The sequence below is a fragment of the Equus przewalskii genome, chromosome 19, assembly GCF_037783145.1.
Source record: "Equus przewalskii isolate Varuska chromosome 19, EquPr2, whole genome shotgun sequence".
In the NCBI taxonomy this organism is placed as follows: domain Eukaryota; kingdom Metazoa; phylum Chordata; class Mammalia; order Perissodactyla; family Equidae; genus Equus; species Equus przewalskii.
The window spans coordinates 2,434,875-2,457,442 of NC_091849.1; the positions used below are offsets into that span (position 1 = coordinate 2,434,875).

Genomic DNA, 22,568 nt, shown 5'->3' on the forward strand with positions numbered 1-22,568 from the left:
AGTGTCCGGGCAGAGCCGGGAGGAGGCCCGGCCGTCATTTCCAGAGTCCGGGCTGTTTGGGTGCTAGAAATTCCCAGGGATCACTCGAGGGGCCCACGATCCGGGTGACCAGCCCGGGTCCCCGCGGGCGCTTCCTGCGCCCCCACTGCAGCTCCAGCTCCGGGCCCACGGAACGGCCGGCAGGGCAAGGGGATGATTGACACTAAGTGTGACATTAGACATTACTCTGCATTTGTGGCTGGCTCCTCGGTCCCCAGGAAAGGGTCCCTGGAGCCAGGGGCCCCGCGGTGCCACCGGGACAAGCCCTCCCTCCCTCTCTGGCGCTGCCGGGGAGAAGTGGCACAACGGAGAAGCCTCGGCAGAAGGCCTTTCCCAGGCGGCTTCCTCGCCATAAAAAGCCAGACTCCAGCCGAGGTCCTGACCCCTTCCAAATACACATTCCCTCGCCCGCGGCCCGCCACGGCAGCCCAAGCCCCGGACCCTGCGGCTTCCTCCCGGGCCGGCCCAGGCCCACGCCTCCCCTCGGAGTGGCGGCGTCGGGGAAGTCCCAGCTTCAGTTGCCTCGCCCAGTTCACCAACCCGCCCGCTCTCGCGTTCGGGGTCTGGGCTGCTGAGCGCCCCGGCGCACTGGCGAGGCCAGGGCTGCGGCCGTGGACGGTGTCTTCTTCGCGGCAGTGTCCATTACCCCCACAGCTCCAGGCCCGGACACGTGCGCGGGGCCCAGCCGGCCCGGCCTGGGCGTGGAACTCGCGGCCGGCGCATGCGCACGCGCGCGGCGCCGCTCAGTCCCCCGCGGTCCGCGGTCCCCTGAGCCGGCCCCTCGGCGCTGGCCGAAGCGTGGAAGCCCGGAGATTTCGAGCCTCGCCCGAGGTCTCAGAGCGAGTGAGCCGGCCCGCGGGCCCGCCTAGGCCTCCGCATCGGCCGTCGGGGCTCTTCAGCACAGCAGCAGAGTGGTCCCAGGGCCAGTGGCCTTACACGCTCGGCGCGCGCACACAGGCGGGCACCTCGGGCCCCGAATTCGGAGATCAAAAGGGGCAGCTGGGAGCGGGGCGTCCGCTGTGTGTGACCCCTGACCCTGGAGGAAGGGCGGGAGCCGGGGAGTAGGCGGCGGACCTGAGGTCAGGCCGCGGTCGTCGGCCTCCCAGCGGAGACGCTCCCGCCGAGGGACGGCGAGGGTGCGTGGGGCCCTGCAGTCGCGGTGGTGGTAACGCGGGCAGGGGAAGGTCTCCGGGGCTAGAGCGCACGCGGGCGGCCGGCGGGGAGCCCCGCAGCTGGGGTCTCGTGGGGCATTGGCGGCCTCGCAGGCTCAGGACAGCGAAGTGGCTCAAGATCCAGTGGCAGGTCATAATCCTGGTGGTACACCGCCTGAAGATGTGCTCGGGGCGTCCAGGGTGTGCACGGGGGAGGCCTCGGCTCCGGGCGTGCTTGGGGCAGGGCAGCCTGCGCCCTCGGACCCCCGGGAGAAATGGGGCCCAGACCCTGTGTGTTCGAAAAGGACACTGCAGATAGCGGGAAACCCCCGACTGCGGAGGGTGGGCCCGCTCCCAGAGCGGTTTCGTGTCCCACTTGTCGCTGTTGTTTGTGAAGAGTCTTGGCATCTCCAGTGATTAAAACCTACAGTTTTTTGGAGAGGTGCTGGTAGCGTGTTGGGACATGTAGAGCTGTTTGTAAGACACGTCCACACACACGCAGACCCTATTTTCTTGTACATTCCGGGCGGGAGCTCTCCGCACGATGCCCCATGCCATCCACCGGCCGCGCGAGGCTGCCGCGCGGGTTGGGGAAAATAGATAAAGTGAAGTGGACTTACTGGGATACGTCTTAAAGCTAATGCGCGGCTGGAATTCCCAGAGAAGAACAAGGTGCCTGGGGTGCTTTGAGGCTTTTTCTTGGGGCTTAGAAAGTTATTTGTAAATGTGTTTAAGGTTATTCTGAAATTAAATTTTAAAGTGTTGCCTCCTGCTGCAAGCTTTAATAACACTGGGAAGGTCTCATTCGCCAGCAGCCGACCCTCCGACGGCGAGGGCTCCTATGGCATCTCGCTGGTGGTTGTTGGTAAGGGAGATTAAAGGAGATGAAGAGGAGCCTGAAGCAATGTCTGCACTAGTTTACTGGCACACAGTCCTGAGGCCTGAAGTCGCGTTTCGAAGGAGCCCTCTTGCTGGGGCATTCTCTGTGGAAGCACTTCGGGCTTCGCTTCCAGGCCCTGCAGCCTGCTGCCTGCCTTCCTCCCCAAACGGCTGCAGAGGGGCCACAGGTCTGTCAAGCAGGTCGGAGCTGCTGTATTTCCTTACAGAAAAAGGGCAGCAGACACAGCCCACCACAGAGACTGGCAGGCAGGTCTGATGACAAGTGACGTGGCTGGGTGGCCCAGGAATCCATGCACCTTGTTGCTCATCTGGGGCACAAATGTGCGATTTGACTGTTTTGCTCTTATATTTGAGTGTTCTGAAAGTTTAACTTTCTTAATTTTTACTTAAAATATCTTTTACGTTTTTTTTTAATCACACCTAAAATGAATAGCCAAAGATGGCAGAGCAGGAAAAAAAGGGAAAATTAATTCACTGAAATTGAGTTGAGATTTAAGATAGAAGAAATCCTTTAATAAGAATTGCCTTGAAGGATGTCCAAATGAAATTCACAGCACAGGAATACTCAAGCAAACCTGTTCTCTTTTTCAATACACACAGGCCGGGAAGCCGACTGCCCGTCCTCCTGTCCCCCAGTTGAGGGCACGGGAATAGAGAGAAGATTGCAACCAAAATACTTTCTTAGTTTCCTTCAAAAACTGATGCTCCAGCCCATTTTGAGAAGAATCGTTTAACATTATGGCTCCAGTGGAGTCCCGTTAAACCCCTGCCTCGAATCTCTCCTGGTCCTTTCTGAGGTGCTTATTATGGCTTTCTGCTACCAAGCCACAAAATGCTGAATTAAATGGGGCCACTGCAAGCCTGAAGCTTCCTTGAATGGCCTCCAAGCCTGGGTGTGGGATTAGGTGGAGGGTTCGGGGGTCAGAGGAGGAGAAGGTGCCTGTCCATCAGGGTCAAGGCTGAAGGGAATGTGTGTGAATGTGTTGATTTGTGAGATTTGTGAGAGTATGTTTGTGACAGCGGATTTGAGTTGTGTTTACAAGTGTTTGTGAGTGTGTGTGTGTGACAGTGTATGAGATGGCATATTTGTAGGTGTGTATTTGTGAGTGTTTGGATGTGTGTATTTGAGTCTGTGTGTATGTATTTGTGAGTGTATGTGTGTTTGCCCCCCAACCCGCCTAGTCCTGGAGGCCCAGCCTTCCAGGGACCATCTGTTTCCAATTAGCAGCATCCCGATTGGGAGAAGGCCTGTCCGGGGCAGCTTTTGAGAACAGGGTGGGCTGGCTAAGGCCGCCCAGTTCTGCTCCACCGAAGCCGAGGCTGCATGGCCAGCATGCTTTCACAGCAACTTGGGCAGCCACACAAAGAGCCCTCTTTCTACCGCCAGCCGTTGGAGCCTGGGTCCTCCCTCAGATCATAAACCTGCCGGTGAAGACATCAGAAATAGTTCACCCGCGCTCACATGAACATGTGCAAAGGCTGGAATTCCATTTGCTATAAAGTTTCATTTTATTTTCCTTGGAGGGGAGTGCGGGGAGAAGAGCCCTGACCTAATTTGTTCTAGGGGAGAATACTGTGTTTCACGCAGAGGGACACACCTCTACACAAATCCCTGCTTGCTGCTCGTGAGTTCCATACGTCTGTGTATACCTGCCTTGAGCTGTGCAGATACACCGTACATGGCTCAGCAGCACACACCTGCCTGCAAAGCCAGGCCACCTCGATGATGCACTCAATGCTGCCAGACGGGTGGGGCTCAGACCTCTTTATTATAATTTCTAATTAACCCTGATGTAGTTCAAGTGCACAGTGTCTGGCATTTATTAGGCACTTAATATAAACTGGTTGAATGACTAAATCAAAATTAGATTTAAAAGTGATCTAGTAGTGAGAAAAGGCTGGAAGTAAATACTGTGTGTAAGCTCTAGACCACAGGACAGGCAGAGGCTCAGAGACCTGGGTGACCCAGGGGCTTTGGTGTTTCACATTCCAACAACATTCACTTACTGTCAAGTTTCTTCTAACCCCTCTCTATTTCTCAAGCCTTCTTCTGAGATGTTAGGAGCCCCGTGGGTTCTAATTATAGTCAGCAGATACTGGAGGGGGTGTGAATGCCCACTTTCTGCAGAACTGGGTTTCCAGATCTGCCATAGAGTGGCTTATTGTCACCAGGAGGGGAAAGAAATGTCCCTGGCAGAGACTTAGGAGGACCCTTCAGCAAGGCCAGGCTCAGGCCTGGCAAGGGTCTGCCAGTAGGGGCTCTCTGAAAAGGGAAGGGGGCCTGAAGGAGGTTATTGCACTCCAGGGCATGGACTTGGTGTTTTTGTTTTGGGGCCCTCATAGCTGCTTTTATAACTTGGAGAAAACATCCACATTGACTCTGTTAATGCTGGTTCATAGAAAGGCCATTTTTAATAAGAAAAGAGAAAAACCATTTGAAAGCCCCACAATTTGAGTTGTCTGATGACATAATTATGAGTAAGGTGAATATGTGATCAAAACATCTTGATCTCAGAAAACCATTCAGAAGAGGCCTCGACAAAAGGAAACTGGGCCGAACCCCAGAGTGCCACGTCCCGGCTGCTACAAACCTCGGCCGCCCGGATCTTGCTGGAGGGAGAGGGGGCGAGGTTCGCAGGGCACCGGCGGGATTCGCCTCCCTCCCAGCATCACGCCTGCAGCCCTGCACCGGCAGGCTCCACGCGGGGACCACGGGGCCGGCGGCACTCAGGCGTTGGGGTTGTTCCTCATGAGCTCCACGTCGGCATCCACCATCTCCCTCACCAGCTCCTGGGACCGGAGACATGGGGTGGGCGGTGAAGGAGGAGTCTCTGCCCCTCTCTGCTGGTGACACTCCCACCCCTGTGTGGGCCCTGGAGAGGCCTCGGCATCCCCCCTCCGCCCTGCCTGCTCGTCGCCCGGCTTTGGGCACCTCGGGCGCCGGGCGGGCGGGGCCTGGAGCTGCTGCCCAAGTGCCCACCGCCCTGCCTGGCCCGGCCCCTCCCGCTGGTCCGCCCGGCCCGGCCGGCAGCTGCCACCACAGAAAGACACTTACATCAAAAGCGACCCGGGGCTTCCAGTTCAGCTTCTGTTTCGCTTTGGTGCAATCTCCTTGCAGAAAGTCCTGCGGGGTAGAGAGGGAGATAAAGCAGACGTGGGTCGGGGTGCGGGGTCCCGAGTCGCGGGGACCCCCACTCTCGCTGCTGTGGGTGCACGGGGCTCCCCGTCTCCGTCTTTTGGTCCCCGCCGGGCATGTTGGGTCCTGGCTCCGGAGCCGTCAATCTTGGGAAGGTCGCGTTTCAGAACGCGCTGCACAGGCCAGTGAGGACCAAGACCGCGATCCCGATCCCGTCCCCAACTCGCCCAGCCACCTCCTCCCATCCACCCCGCCCTCCACAGCGTCCCATGGACGCTTAATGGCTTTGTTTTTTTTTTTTTAAGTACATTAAGTTGTCAGGGACGCTTCTGTGAGAACTGTTTCGAATTGCCGCACTTCTCAGGCAAGAGGAGAAGCGAGTAAGTCACCGGCGCCCCTGCCCGCCCCAGCTCCTCGCCCGCGCAGGGCGGCCGCCGCGCCGCCTCTGCCCGGCGCCGCCAGCCCCGGGGGCGCGTCCGGGGGCCTGCTCTCGGCGCGAGGACGCCGGTCTAGCTCCAGGCCCGCAGCCGGCGCAGTTCTTCCTGGGCGGCGGCTGGAGCTTTTCCGACCCAGGGCAGAGACAGGCCGTCCACGGTGCCATCCGCACACCTACATGCTCCTGAAACGAAACTGAAGTCTCCCCACGCAGTCCTCCCCGCGCCGTTCAGTGGGCTGCACAGAGGGTTTCCTCTCCTACTGTCCCAGTCCATGCCCAGAATGCGCCGCTCTCGACCCACTTGCTGCATCTCACACCCACTAGTGAGCAAGCAGCAGTGTGAAAGCGCTGCTCTGAAGAGCAGGCCCGCGCTCCCCGCCCGCCCGCACGAACGAGCCCCCCGCCCTCTGGCGGGCTGGGCTGCCAGCCGTTTGACCCGGAGTCTCTTAACCCATCCGACAGGGCCTTATCAGAATACAGAAAAGGACCCAGTGACTCCGGTGGAGCCTGCTGCTCAGCTTTAGCAATTCAGGGAGGGAACTGAGAACACACGGGGGCTTTGGGAGAGTTTCCATCCATTTAAGAGACCTCTTTGGAAGGAAAACTGGCTAAAAGAAAACTACGGGAGAATAAATTAATCCTGCATCTCAGCCCTCACTCACCAATTTCTTATTACAGCTCTCTGAAAACTGATTTAGAAGAAAACTGAGGTGAGAATTTCAAGATGTTTTGCAAAAAAAAAAGAGGAAGGGAGGAAGAAGGAAGGAAGTAAAAGGAAAGAAAAATACTTTGAAATAGACTATTTTGGGGGTGAGATAAACATTGTCCATATACTAATGTATTCATCAAATAGTCCCCAAGATAAACGTCATCAAAACAGAAGAATGTGGAGGCAATGTGAAAACAGCCCATCTCTAAACACTATATCCCATTAAGACACTATTTTAGCTCCGTACAATATTAAAGAATAACCTGAAACCAGTAACATCAAGTAAAAGTAACAGATAATCAGGCTGCAGGTGAAAGCCTTCCTCACGAATCTTCTTCAGATGGCCTGAAAGGTGGCAGGCATAGGCAGCGAGTTCACTGTAGACTCAGGATGAGAACCGAGTGAGGGCCTGGGCAGGCCCTGCTCTGCATGGTAGCCTCCGTGCCGCGCTTCACTGCTAAGCTTCCGGACCAAAGGGTGCTGGATGCTATTCCGAACGTCTGCACTGCTTGCCTGAAAGTGTCCTCTGACAGAGTACACTCGACAACTCTCGTTCTCAATCAGCCACCATGACTTTCCAGGTTTGAATAAATCCAGCTCCCAAAGGCTGTGCATGTCACAATACACTGAAGTACTGACTTCCTCTCCAGAGTGTTAATAATAGTAAAACAAGTTATTTCTCCTGGCCCTAAAAGTCCATATACAGATTCTTCTGTAAAAGTAGGATACAAAAATTAATAATCAGCAATTAACACAATGCTAGTGGAGCTGGAAACTAATTATTTCTCTTTCCTTTCCCTAAATAAGCTTGTATATACTTCTACAATACTTCTATTTTAGTAGACGAATCACACAAAGATATTCATCGTTTCCCCAGAGGGAACTGTGAAATGTGGCGTCCTGAGCGACACAGCCCTCTCATTTCTATGGCCGTTACACAGCCTGAAGAAACACGGTGATTGTCTAATCACATAACACTTGCTGTAAATCAACCGGCACTGCAGAGGATGCAATTCCTGGCTTTGAACTTATGGTTAGCAAAACCCTAAAACCCAGCTTGGCTTCAAATGATCTCAGTAGGCTTGGGAAAGGGAGCTTTGTATTGTAATTATGTTTCCTGTATTTTTCTACAAGTAGCTCATAATATAAAAACAACTAGGGAACTACAATTAAGGAATAAGAAAAATGGTTTTCAAAAGCTTAGAAACAGACATTGCTACCATACGCTGTAAAAGTATTTCATTGAAACCAGAGACGCACCCAGTTAAACTTCCCAATTTAGTTTTGAGCCCAACTCCTACATTCCAGTCTAGCAGCTTACTTGAACCTTCTGCCAAGGCTCTGTCTCCCTCAAATTTAATTAGACCAGGAGACCTTGTGAAGGAAAAGGATGAGGTTCCCTCAAAACAAAGCAGTGGCTCTCTGCTAGGCCAGCTGCTACTGAGCAAACATCTAGATGAGTCCTCACACCGCGCCCCAGTCAGCTTTCAGGGGAAGAGTAGGGACACCCCAGCTTGTTCTACACTTAACTCCTCCTGAAGGACGTCCTCACTTCCCCCTGTTGTGTCCTTTAGAGGAAAGATACAGTAAACGGTTTAGTTGGCATGGTTTGGGGCACACGTGTAATTAGATGGTGGTGTGGGGACGACTTGGCATGGGCGTGCACAGGCTCTGCAGTGACAGCAAGGACGTGGAAAGGTTTCTGTAAGCAAGGCTTCTGCTGGCCTTCAGAGGGATGAGGCCCTGGGAGCTGTGTCCCACAGGGACCTCAGGAACTGCTCTGCACACAGGACTGTGTGGAGCAGGGGTGGGGGGAGTGGGGCCACAGTATATTTTGCTTTCACATTTCACTAGGCCCCTCCACTAGGGTGTGATCTGCTCCTAAGGACGGAGAGAAGAGAGTTCATCTGCTTTGCTCTTTTCTTTTGTGACAGTTCCATTCCTTCCTTGTTTATAAGCTTAGAGCTATAGTATGACAATGGGGGCCAAAGCTGAATTAAAGAGCTGATTACATGTACAGTTTCCAAAACGGACTTTGTGTACTGGGTGGTCTGGAACTTTTCTTTAAAAAAGAGACAGTAAAGCTCTGAGAAAAATTTAAAGCATTTCTCTGTGAATATGACATTTCCTGAACTCTGGCTTCTGGTGTCTTCACCGTTTCCATTGCTGTTCCTTAGGTGAGCTATACGGTTTCAACATGTGATTTATTATTGTCAAATTCAATTAGGTTTAGCTGAGCATTTTATAGCAGCAAAGCAGCATGTGCAGAGAGAACATGTACATGTCCAGATGCCTAGAGCCCCCCTCATTTTTCTCGAACGCCCTGACTACCGCCGACTCATTTGGCCTCTCGGAGCTGTCTTCTAACTGCTCTGTCCAGGCAGAGACCCTCCAGTCCCAATGCCAATGGTCAGAACAGCACGCAGCACACAGGAGGAGGGTATGTTTTGCTGCAGCAATTTTTCAGGCTTTCCTGGCTTATGTGCTTGTTATAGTGAACTGATAAAGAGCCAGACCAAATCCTGGAAAAGTCATTAAGCCAGTTCCTGAGGCCACAGTAGTTAACATGAAATCCAGAAAAGTAGAGACCATTATCTTTTCTCTAACTATAGTTACCCTTCCTCAAATCTCCTAGGTACCTTTTCATCTCCATCGAGATAACGGTACATCTTTAAATTATACTGGTTCATTGTCTTTCCTTCCCCGAATCTTATTTTATTTTGGTAATTATTTAACACGTTCAATCCCTCTGATGGCTGCCCACCTCCCCTAAAAGCATTGTGGGGATGCTCTTAGACAGATTGTATCCCATATCTTTTCAAAGTTCACAGTCTCATTTCTTTTTCGACCTCTTTCACTGAGGTTGCATTGGGAAAATTTTAATATTCATTTCAAATTATTTGTTGGATACCATGTTTTCTCAACAGGTCTGCTTGTAAGGTTTACAAAGGACATCTGTTTAGGTGGAGAAATATATTAAGAGTATGAGCTCTTTTGGGAGGATGTTGTTAAATTTCTAATGTGCATATTGAAAGAAATTGACTCTTGAGTGCTATAAATAAGCAGAAGATGTATAGATAGGGCATGTTAATAAGGAAAACCAAGACTGAAAACTCTGGTTAAACATCTTCAAGAATGTAAGATATGGAGCCGTGAGTGGCACTCAATATTCAGTTCTTTCCTTCCACTTTTCTTAAAAAAGCCAAATTGAGAAATAACTCAGGTTCCAGGGGAATACAAGAATGCCAATGATTCTGGTGCTTGATCTAACTTTATGCTAATGGAGAGTGAGCAGGAAAGCTTTACTCTTGGGGAAATGCTTCTTTTTGGAAAGGCAGAACTGCTAAAAAAAACACAAAAAATAAAACAAACTTCAGTAAAACAGAAAAAGCTTTAAAGTTGCACAGAATATCCCAGCCAAGATTCAAGATATTCAGCTAAGAGTCAGTAAAATTGAAAAAAACAAAAATGAATCCTGAAAGTTCCCCCAGAAAGTCTGCAGTATAGCCTGTCTTTTATCTGGCAGTTTAAACTCTTATATGCTCACAAATATATTCTTTGATTTAAGCGTTTCCAAAGAGGGAGCGAATCTCAGAGCAGTAAAAAGTGCAATGGCTTAAAAAACGGTCATGAACATTTCCCCTCTCTCTTCCTTTTTACTGCTGTATATCAGCACAAATTGAAGCTGAAGCCAGGTCTCTCCTTTAATGACAAGGGGTGATAAGAGACAAGAAGAAAACAGCGGGCGTCTCGTCTGCTCAGGAAGCTGGACTCAGTGGGACTGTCCATCAGCAGGGCTGACAGAGCGCCGGCCGAGCCCAAACAATGCCTGGGCTCAACCGCAGGGAAATTGAGTCAGTCAGCACCGGCTCACAGGAGCATAATGACAGCGGAGATAAAGCGGCAAAGGGAGTGAAACAGAGTGAGCGGGCCCTGCACTGCGTCTCTGTCCTCATTCCCCAGGCAGAGGCTGCTGGGAGGCAACTGGAACGGGGCACCGCACATGGACCCTGGACTGAAACCCCAGCCAAGCCCTGACACCGTCATCACTGTCACCTCTGCTGGTGGCCTCGCACATGAGCCCCCTCAGTTAGGACTCGGGATGTGCCATCCCGACCTCCTGGATGGTGCCTAAGGGGGTCTCAAGGATCCTGTGACCCATCACTGATCCCATTTTTCTGGGCTAGGGACCACTTATTTTCGACTGGTAGAATTTGTCATTTGGAATCAGCAGCTATTAAGAGCTACTAAACAAAGGGAAAGAAATACATCCAGCTACATATACGCCCCAGACGCTAATGAAAATGTCTACCTAGCATGGTAGAGCTTTCCTGGAAAGTGAATGAGGACACTGTCTTCCCTGTGCGTCCCCTTGTAAATAAAGCCTAAGGTGGTTAAAAAGAAGAACTTACTTTATAAAGGGAGAATCCAATTGATTGCATTTATAGTGCAACCTACATATAGATGCATCTTTTTTCATTTTTATTTTTAAAATATGGTTCACATAAAAAGAGAAATTTAGTTAGGCAAAAAGAGCTCCGTAAGACACACAGACAACACAATTATGTAAGGGAAACACAGGACTTACACACGTTAATTTCCTTCTAAATAGAGTTTTGAAAAATATTTTGGATGAAGTCCTTTCAGGCAGCCATGTTTGAAGCATGTAGGGCCAAGGACAGTGGTCCATTCTCCTTTTGGAATGGACACGCATACTCCATACAACTTCTGCCACGCTGAAGCCAGCTTCTTTCCCTGGCCATGAGCTGCTTCTCAGAAGCCGTGCCCGGTAGCTTTTGGGGAGCTATCTATTCGTAGGTGGGTATTTAATAGGTTGTTTTAAATAAAATACGCAAGTAAGATTTTGAAGATGTGGTCTTGCATCACACACTTTATGAGGGACTATATCTTTCTGTACCTGTTCTACCTCAATAATTGTAATCACAGGGTGAATTTTTCTTGTTAGCTTTATTCCTGGATCCCTGTGCGTACAGGAGTATCAGCCCCGGGAAAGCGAGATTAAGCACTGTTGCCAGAGCCCTCCTGATTCTGACTTCTTCACTGATCTTCGCTCTAACCAGCAGGTCCGGGGGCTGACTCACAGCTGTCACACAGGGACAGTTAATGAAAGGGAGATAAGGCTGTTAGTGACCTCAGCATTCCAGGCTTTCAAGCCAGCACCACCTTCATCGGAAATTACTGGTTACTGTTAATAACTGGACCTAGGGTGTTAGATTCACCCATGCTAGTAAGAGGTGACACAAACCCCCAGAAGGAGATAAAGCACCTTTAAGTGGACTGATTAAAGATTGCTGTGACCTAATTGGCAAGCGGCACTCTGGAGCACGAGGCCAGGCTGCTTTTCTTTTGCCACTTAGTACTTTCCACCCTCACAGCACTTTACATACATCAGCTAAGTAAACCTCCGGACGTTCAAAATGCAGCTCAGGAGATTTTGTATCTGTCTCAGTGACTCTTGCCTGGGGATGAAAGCACCGCACCGGGTGTCTGTGTGGTGGCAGCCCAGCTCTGTCGCTCGGCCTCTCTTCAGCCTGTACTCAGAGGGAATGCACCGTCTCATCCTGGGAGGCTGACTCAGGACACAGGTGACCCCTAATCGCACACAGTGAAGGCGAGTTTCCCTAAGCTTGTTCGTTTAGAAATCTACTGCACCCCTAAGAAATATAGCCCCTGCCCTGCTTTGAACATTAGTACGTAGAATATTGTAAATAATATGAATGCCTCCATAATACAGATGGGATATTTTTTCCTTTGGAGTTTTTCTCAACTTGCATACTACATTAGGTCACTCAAATTCAAGTAACCTCACTTCAATAATTTTTCCTTCCTCCCTCCCTCCTCTCCTTCCTCCCTCCCTTCTATCCATCCATCTATCCTTCTCTCTAACCAAAATAGAAATGACATGACAGCATCATGCAAATGTATAGTCATATGGTCACTCAAACATTTGTTTCCTCAGTAACTTTTTTGTTGTTGTTGTTGAGGAAGATTGGCCCTGAGCTAACATCTATTGCCAATCTTCCTCTTTTTTTTTTTTTTCTCCCCAAAGCCCCAGTAATATAGTTGTACATCGTAGTTGTAAGTCATTCTAGTTCTGCTATGTGGGACACCGCCTCAGCATGGCTTGAAGAGTGGTGCCGTGTCTGCACCCAGGATTCAAACTGGTGAACCCGGGCAGCTGAAGTGGAGCATGCAAACTTAACCAGTCGGCCACAGAGCCAGCCTCCCTCAGTAACTTCCCAAGAAACTCTAAGACTAACCAAGCAGCTGACCACATAAAAATTCTTGCTTTTTGGTTGTTTCTCTGGGGACTTTATATTTGAGGAAATTTTAAGACAACTACTGTGACATTTTTGAGCAATGTTTTTGAGAGGCGTGGAGAAAAGATAAGTATTAAGGTGAATCATGAATCTGTAGGTCTTCTGTGATTTTATTTATCATTCGTTTGGTCTCCTATTATCATGGTTACTAGAGAGACTGACTTGGCTATTAGGTGTCTATACTACAGGCTTACCTGGCATTCTATCTTTTGTATCTCCATGAGGGAAAGAATCCTATGCTTGAACCATCTATAGAGATATTTTAACCAAATAACTTGATTAATGTCACAAAGTCATCTCGTGGTAGAATTTTGGACTAGAAGCCAGGATTCCTGGTTCTTAGTCCAGCATGTACAACGCTCAGTAGGACAAACCCCCCAGGAAAGTACTGTAAACAATATATTTTATGCTCCATTAATTTGAGTGGCAAAGAGATCTCTAAATAATAATGATGATATCAACACATGGGAGTATCAACACACTCTAATGCTGAATGAAAGAGACAGACAGAGAAGAGTATTTGCTGAATGATTCAATGGACATGAAGTTCTAGAACAGGCAATCTAATTGATGGTGATAGAAATGAGACCAGTGGTTATAAAGGAAGAGGACTGACAGAGAAGTCGCTTGAAGGAACATTTGGGTGACGTTCTTTGTATCGATAGGAGTGTAGGGGACTTACGCGTATGCATCTGCAAAGTGGGCCAAACTATATAGTTAAGATCTGTGCATTTCGCTGTATATAAATTATATCTCAATAATAAAAGATTCTTAGACACCAACAACACAGACACGTCGCTAGAGAGACCTGGCTGCATATTGTGGCTCAACCACTTGGCTGTGTGACCTTGGGTGGCAAGTGTCTTAACATTTTGGAATCTCAGGTTTTAAATCTGTAAAATGAGGAAAACATCACCTATCTTGCAGAGTTGCTTGAGAATTCAAGGTTATACCTGGAAAGTAGGGAGCACTATTTCCAATTCATTGTCCAGACTTTCTGGGAAGGCCGGCTACTGTTGCTTTTATCATTAAGGTGTAGGGAAAGCTATTAATTTCTTGCAGTAACAACATGGATGAAAATGTAGTCTTTTCAAGTGGGTTGTCTTGCAGTTTTTCTTTCATACTTATGTGTTACTTTTACCCTGCACCCCATCCCAACTTGTATTTTAGGTCATCATTTTTTGAAGAATTGTAACCAGAGTATATAGGATTTGGTATTCTGCTTTTCCCCAGTTATGGTAATCATTTCTCATGCTCTTGACTGCTCACTGCCAAACATTTACTGCATCAGACACTGGGGAACCAGCCGTGGCCAAGACAAGGCCGTGGCCACAAGCTTACCTTCCAGGAAGGGGACAGTCAAGAGCACGAGAGATGTGAATAGGACCCTTTCAGCCACTGGGGATTTTAGGCAGAAGACTGAAGAGGAAGTGGGCTTGGTAAAGAGTGGAAGGCTGGGTGAGGAAGGACTTCCTAAAGCAGTGACATTTGATCAGAGATTTGAAGCATAAGAAAAAACCAGTCACATGAAGACGTGGGGTAGGAGGGTCTCTCGGGGACACCGCAAGTGCAAAGGCCCTAGGGAGCAGCACACTCGGTCTGAGGAGCAGAGAGAAGACACTGAGTCTGGACAGGGTGAGCGAGGGGGACCGGAGCCCAGGACAAGGTTGGAGAAGTAAAAAAGCATCAGATCACATCTGGCCTCCTGGGTAATCCCTATCTTGGGCCCAGGCTGTTCCCAGCAAAGCCACGTTATCACAAGAATTTATTCTCTAGTCACTGACTGTCCTTTGGAGTATCTACAGTCGGTAGGCCACACTTACAAAGCTGGCTAACTCAACTTGATGTAACTCAGAAGTCTGGTTTTCTGAGGTCAATGTAACTTTTTAAGTAAGTATGGGACTGACTTACAGCTACATGTTTTAAAAGGGTGGATGAGTTATTTTTGCCTAGCCTGCTCCAACTCTAATGCACAACCCTTTCCCTCCTAAAAACGCTTTGATGTGTTTGTGCCACCCAACATAGAAGCATCTGGCCACCCTTGAAGGGATTAGGTCTGGGCTACTGCAGCTGAGAGTCAGGACTATGCTCAGCTAACTCTGTAGGTCACAGGGCCCTCCTGGGGCCAGAAGGCAGGGGCCTGGCCTGTTGCGCTGGCACCGCTGGAGTGTGAGGTAGAAGAGCTGTCCCTCTTCTGCCCAAAGGAGGACACATTCAACCTCCTGAGGGCTCCTGAGGTGAGGCCCCACCCTTTGCTTCCTCCTGCATGAGCAGAATCCTGGCTGGAGAGAAACCACGGACTCCCCTTCTTTTCCACCAGCACTCCAGAGAATGCGGCATAGCACTGAAACGGCTTGAGTTTAAAAAATTTTTTTACCAAATTTTGTGTGTGTGTGTTGTGTAAAGGTCCACTCATCTACAGAGAAAGAACCTGTTTTACTTTAAAATTTATAGTCCTTTATCAGCCTACTACACAAAGTATGGAGTTTGGATTTTGTTCTGAGCCACTAGAGGGTTTTAAGCACTGTAGGCATCTGCTCTGCTGGCCATTTTCAGACATCACTGAGGGAGGGCGCTGGAGATTCCAGAGGGGCTGGAGTAGGAGAGGAGACCAGCTGAGACAGCGGCTATGGGTGTGGTGAGAGATGGTGCGGCCTGGACTAGAGGGGTAGTGGTGAGAACACGGGGGTGGAAAGAAGCGGATGAACTGGGGGCCTATCTTGGAGAGCAGAAAGAGGACTTGCTGACGGACTGGATGTGGGGGCCAGACAAACAGAATTCACAGAGAACTCCTAGGATTTGGGCTTGAATGAGAACCTTCTTCTTGTTTTCAAAGACAGTGTATGGACTGACAATGCTACCAGCAAAGTAGGAGTGTGACATTTTATCACAACTTCACTGGCATTAGATATTATCTCCTTTTCAAGGAAACCTCTCATTGTCATGCTTATGAAACAGACTCTTTCAAAAGATTGCTTTTGTAAAGTCACCTACAATCTCTTCTATCCTTCCATGGAATGCACTGTCTTGCTTTGAATCTTGATTTGATGCCAAAGCCTCTTGGCTGAGGAACCCTGGTGAACTCAGAGGAAGGAGCTCGGTTCCCATAGGCCCCCCTGTGCTCGTGTGAAACGCAGGCCGGGGGAGGCAGCTCACCGTCTTCCGCGACCCTCGCTAGCAGACAGCTTCAGCTGTGCCTTAGGACAGGAGAGCAAAGGGTTAAGTCAAACTGTGTCCACTGTGCCCTACCAACACGTCCTGCTTTTAATCTATGGCTGGTGGCAAGAGGAAGTCCGAGAGGTGGCCTTTCACATGACATCATAAAAGCCTGATTTATCGCCAGCCACCAAACATCTAGAAAATCATAACATCCTTTCAGGAAAATGCAGTGGAAAATAATCAGGTTGACTTTGATGAAAGCTTTGGTGGGGACTCCAAGTGTGACACTCTGCACAGTAACCCTTGGCAGGTGCTCTGTTTGTGCTCAGAGCAGCCTTCACTGACAAGGCAGAGAGTCTGAGCTGCAGGGCTGCCCACGTGGGAGCGTGGCTTTAATGTCCACAGATAATACCAGAGTTTGGTTCACACTTTGCCAGCTTGCCTAAAATAACTCTTCAGTGTATGTGAAAATTCTTTGGAAATGATAGCTGTATCCAGATGTGAGGAATTATTGATCACAGAAATATAAAAGTCACACCCTTGTTACACAATGCACCACCATACTAGCAATGCCAAGCCATAACTTCCTGTACTGGATCAACTGACTTGTTCTTCTCTGCTGTTTCCTAGCACCGTCTTTAGGACACTACTCTTCAGGTAGAACCACTGTGGTATTATTCTTAATAACTAAGGGGCTAAGAGATGACAAAGAATAGACATTCCAAAATGTCAGAGGAAATAAAGGGATGAATTCCTCATGCCACAAGGAATTGGTCCCAGGAATGTTTGCATCTCTACTCATTTCTTTCGCTCAGCAATTTGATAAAACCACCAAGCAGGAACCTTGTCTTCTTTGATGTACATCATGTGCTCTGCAAATAAACACAGGAAAGAGGGACAAAGGCAGACTAGAGTCTTGGATGGTTCTAGAATTCTGGCCACACCAATTTTACAGAAGCCTGCTGGCAAAGAAAATAAGCCTAACTTTGCAAAGTGACGCCAACTCTGAAGGTCCTGGGATTCTTGAGTTTGAGGGAAGAGAGGTGTTCTAAAGAGTGAGCCAGCACTGACAAAGGGCTAGTCTGGGTTGGAAGGCAGGCAAAAATGAAGACTTGGATTCAGTTCAAAGTTGCTTTCACTTTGTTTTACTGCTACCCCTCAAGTGTATATAGTACAAAGACTATTCACAGGATCAAAGACTCATGTGAACAGACACAACCCCATCAAGGTTCCTGAAAGGTTGGTGCTCAGTCCAGCCCCTGTAAACAGACGAACTTTCAGGTTGGAGGAGTTCACAGCCTGGGCCCTGACACAGTCAACCTAGGAGACGGGCCCCCTACTGCACATAAGACAGCCTTAACCACACCACTCTTACATCCTTTCAAGTGTGCTTTCCTAACTGAAAGAGCCTGTTCATGCCTGATCCCCCCAGGATTCTGTACAGGGAACAGGAATGACCTGGCCGGGGGAGCAGAGAAGAGAGGTGAGGCCTAGCTCTGGCCCTGCCACATGAGTCCTGTAACCTGAGTTTGCTCATCCATAAATGAGCGCATGGTTGGACTAGAAAAATTTTAAGGTCCCTTTTCTAAGCTACTGCTTGCCACTCTGCTGGGCCTGCTGGTGCCTGCACAGCATTATGTGCCTTGCATCAACGCCTTCTGGATCCTGCATTGCATCTCCTTGCCTAATGACTTCTCAGTGTTTCATGGCGGCTGTGGCAGCAGAAGTAGCAGCACTCAAGTTCTGCACCAGCTGGGTCTCAGTCTGGCTCAGCCTCAGCACTGAACTTGGAGTCCTTCCTCTGAGTAAAGTTGGGCAGTAGGGGGAGTTGGGGGACTTAGCACACAGTCAGGTGGCAGAGGGTGGTGAGAGGGCTTTCCTGGCCGGGCCCACTATACCTCTGCCCAGTGAGGCTGGACATATGCTTCCTGGGTGGCTCCGTGCAGAGGGCAGTAGTCAGGAGTGAGTGACCGGAAGGTGGAGGTGTGGTTTTCGTGGTGATATGTGACACAAGGCCCTGAGTGAACTAGTGCTTCAAACGTCCCCAAGACAGCACCCCTGGACATTTGGGGAACTATTACATACAACCAGCAGACTCTCTAAGGCTGTAAAGTGGATGCTTGTGGTACCTTATTGCCCTGGGCTACGCACGTCACTGAGGCACTTGCATGATAAATAAATATAGTCATGCATCACTTAATGACAGATACACCTTCTGAGAAATGCATCGTTAGGCGATTTCGTCGTGCGAACATCAAAGCGTGCACTTACACAAACCCAGATGGTGCAGCCTACTACACACCCAGGCTCTGTGGTACAGCCTGCTGCTCCTAGGTACAAACCCGCACAGCGTGTTACTGTACTGAATACTGTAGGCAACTAACACAGTGGTAAGTACTATGTATCTACAGACAGAAAAGGTACAGTAAAAATATGGTATAAAAGATAAAAAACGGCACATGTATAGGGCACTTACCACGAATGGAGCCTGCAGGCCCAGAAGTTGCTCTGGGTGAGTCAGTGAGTGAGCGGTGAGTGAATGTGAAGGCCTGGGACATCACCGGACACTTCTGTGACTTTATAAACACTGTGCACTTAGGCTACACTAAATCTCTAAGAAAAATTTCCTTTCTTCAATAATAAATTAACCTTAGCTTACAGCAATGTTTTTACTTTATAAACTTTCAATTTTTTTTTTAACTTTTTGACTCTTTTTTAATAACGCTTAACTTAAAAAACAAATTCATTGTGAGGCCAGCCTCATGGCCGAGTGGTTAAGTTTGCATGCTCTGCTTCAGTGGCCCAGGGTTCGCAGGTTCGGATCCTGGGCATGGACTTACACATCGCTCATCTAGCCATGCTGTGGCGGCATCCCACATAGAAGAACTAGAATGAATTATAACCAGGATATACAACTATGTACTGGGGCTTTAGGGAGGAAAAAAAAGAGGAACATTGGCAACAGATGTTAGCTAAGGGCCAATCTTCCTCACCAAAAAACGGAAAACAAATACATTGTATAGCTTACAGAACTATTTTCTTTCTTTATGTCCTTATTCTATAAGCTTTTTTCTATTTTTAAATTTTTTATTTGTTTTTACTTTATAAACTTTTTTTGTTAAAAACTAAGACACAAACACACACATTAGCCTAGGCGTACATGGGTCAGGACTGTCAATATCACTGCCTTCCCCCTCCACATCTTGTCCCACTGGAAGGTCCCACTGGAAGGGCAGTCTCACTCATGGAGCTGTCATCTCCTTCTGTAACAACGCCTGCTTCTGGAACGCCTCCTGAAGGACCTGCCTGAGGCTCTTCTTGAGGAGGGGTCGCTCTCTTCAGAAATATGTCCATGGTGGTTTGCTTGGTTTACTTCTTTTTTCTTTTTTAGTTTTATTGAGAAATAATTGACATACATCACTGCATAAGTTTAAGGTGTACAGCATGATGGTTTGATTTACATACATTGTGATGACCACAATAGGTTCAGCTAACACTCATCTTCTCATATAGATACAATAAAAAGAAAAGAAAGAAGAAAAGCATAAAGAAAAAAATTCTCCTTGTGATAAGAACTCAGGATTTACTCTCTTAACAACTTTTCTATCTATCATACAGCAGTGTTAGCTATGGTCATCATGGTGTATGTTACATCCCTAGTACTTATTTATCTTTCTTTTTCTTCAGTTATTTTATTGAGATCACAACATTGTGTAATTTTGGGTGTACATTATTATTTATCAATTTCTGTATAGACTTCATCATGCTTACCACTAGTAGTCTAATTTTTGTCACTGTACATATGTGCCCCTTTACCCCTTTCCTTCACTCCCAGCCCTCTTCCCCTCTGATAACCATGAATCTGTTCTCTTTTTTCCATGTATTTGTTTATCTTCCACATATGAGTGATATCATGCAGTATTTTGTTTTTCTCTGTCTGCTTATTTCGCTTAACATCATAACCTCAAGAACCATCTATGTTGTTGCAAATGGGCCGATTTTGTCTTTTTCATGGCTGAGTGGTATTCCATTGTGTGTATATAGCACATCTTCTTTATCCAGTCATTGGTAGAAGGGCTCTTGGGTTGCTTCCACGTCTTGGCGGTTTGTTTCTTTTTTTCATCATAGATTTGCTTGTAAGCAGATAATGTACTATGAACATTACTCTCTATTAGTAAAAACCTTTTGGTGTTGGGGTCCATGTTTTCAAACTTTTTAAGGAGCTTGGCGAGGTCTACAAAAGCTTTTGCTAAACCCTTCACTGTGAATATTCTTGGGGGCTCTTCTTCCTTTTCTTCTCTTGCAGTTTCCTTTCTCTTGCCTCTTCTTCAGCTATGTGTTCCTGTTCCAGCTCCAACAGCTCCTCATTAGTCAGTTCCTCAGGAACCACCTCTGGGAGCTCCTCAGTGTCATCTTTACCCACACCCAGGTTACAGTTGTTTGCCATCTCAACCACAGCCTTGTTGATTTTTACAACCTCCTCATCCTTGGCAAATCCTTCAAAGTCACAGACAAACCTCTTGAGTCTCTTCTTCCAGATGCCCTTCATATGCTCCTTGGTGGCATCTCCCCAAGCCCAAGCAAGGTTCTTGATGCAGGCATAGATACTGTAATCCTCCCAGAGTTGACCCATTGTCTTCTCAGTGTCTTCCTCAGTTGCAGCAATAGCCAGGGCAAAGGTCCTCCTCAGGTAGAGCTGCGATAGCTCCTTGCTACATGGGTTGGATCAAAGAGGTGGTGTTTGGAGAGACCAACACTGCTCTGATATTGAGATGAAGATCATCAATAAAAGGAGGATGGCCAGGAGCATTATTAACAATAAGCAAAATCTTGAAAGGAATGTTATTCTCCAAACAGTACTTCTCCATTTCACTGGCACAGCAATTCAGGAGGGCATCTTGGAAGAGGAGCTGGGTCATGCATGACTCCTTAGTGCTTCTGTAGTTCACTGGCAGTGTGTGCTGACTGACATGCTTGAAGGCCCTGGGGTGCTCACTGTGCCAGATCACAAAGGGTCTCAATTTGTAGCCTGCAACATTGCCCCCAGGCAAGAGTATTATCTTGTCCTTAAAAGCCTTTAAACCTGGGGGGCCCGCCCTGGGGGCCAAGTGGTTAAGTTTGTGTACTCCACTTTGGCAGCCCAAGGTTTTGCCAGTTTAGATCCTGGGCATGGACACGGCACTGCTCATTGGGCCATGCTGAGGTGGCGTCCCACATAGCAGAGCCAGAGGGACCTACAACTAGAATATACAACTATGTTCTGGGTGGCTTTGGGGAGAAGAAGAAGAAGAAGAAAAAGAAGATTGGCAACAGATGTTAGCTCATGTGCCAATCTTCAGGAAAAAAAGCCTTGAAACCTGGCATTGACTTGGCCTCCTTATGGATGAAAGTCCTTTCAGGCATCCATTTCCAGAATAGGGAGCTTTCATCCATATTGAATATTTGCTCTGGAAAGTAATTTCCTTCCACAATCAGCTTATCTAGAGTTTCCAAAAATTCTGCAGCTGCCTTCACATCAGCACTTGCAGACTCACCACTCACTTTCACATTACGTAATGAATAATGATTCTTGAATCGTTTAAACCACCTGGAGCTAGCAGTGAATTCAACATCGTAGTCAGATCCAGCCTTTTCCTTCAACATTGCAAACAAACTTTTTGTTCTGGCCGTGATCATCATGCTGCTGAGAGGGATACACTTCTGTGCTTGGTCTTCAGTCCAGGTCATCAGAAGTTTCTCCATGTCTGATACAGGCCCCTCTCGAATTTTTGTTACTCTCTTTGCCTTCAATGAAGCAGATCCTTTAACAGCTTCCATCATTTTGTTCTTGGTCTTCAGGATTGTAGCTATGGTGGAATGGGACATGCCCGACTGGTAAGTAAGAACCACTTCTGATTTTCTACCTTCGTAGTCCTTAATCCCTTTTAATTTCATTTCCAGGTCAATCACTCAACGTGGCCTCTTACTGGCAACATTAGCAGTGGATTTTGTATGCTTAGGGGCCATGATGAACAAAACAACACACGATTAAATCAAGTACAAGAGAAATGATTCAATCAAGAGACGCCATAAACACGAGATACATGAGGCTGCTGCTGATGTAATATGGCACACTATTATAAACTTTTTTTATAAGTAGAAAGAGTACTCTCTAAAATAATGATAAAATGTATAGTATAGTAAATACATAAACCAGTAACATAGTTGTTTATTATCCTTATCAAGTATTATGTACGATACATAATTGGATGTGCTATACTTGTATAGGACTGGTAGCACAGTAGGTTTGTTGACACTAGCATCACCACAAACACATGAGTACTATGTGGTGCTACGATGCTCTGATGTCGCTAGGTGACAGGCATTTCTCAGCTCCATTATAATCTCATGGGGCCACCATTGTATATGTGGTCCAGCACTGACTGAAATGTTGTTATGTAGCACATGACTGTAATGGTGAAAGTGGGGAAACAAATTTCCCACTGATGCAAATCATAATCAAATGGACTGATCTACTGGAGATAGTTGCTGGTCAGGAAGCCTCGACCAGGGGCTCGTAAGCAAGGCTCCCTCTGCAGCGGCGCAGTGTGCCACCTCCGCTCCCCACCCCGGCTGTTGTTCAGGACTAGTATGTGACAGGGCTCCCGGCTGTCATTCACTCCAGAGGTCAGTAAAGCCTCTGCGCCCAATGACTAGC

At 48.1% G+C, this 22,568-nt stretch overlaps 1 protein-coding gene across 1 annotated transcript in view; it reads right to left on the minus strand.

The window, feature by feature from the left end:
* Positions 1-4,477: 4,477 nt before the first annotated feature.
* GMDS (GDP-mannose 4,6-dehydratase) overlaps positions 4,478-22,568 on the minus strand; it is a 649,017-nt gene continuing 630,926 nt past the window's right edge. The window contains exons 10-11 of the mRNA XM_070583962.1: positions 5,146-5,214; positions 4,478-4,880 (exon numbers count right to left, since the gene is read on the minus strand). Coding sequence (XP_070440063.1) covers positions 4,818-4,880; positions 5,146-5,214 — 132 coding nt within the window. The 3' untranslated portion in view covers positions 4,478-4,817. The remainder of the gene's footprint in view (positions 4,881-5,145; positions 5,215-22,568) is intronic.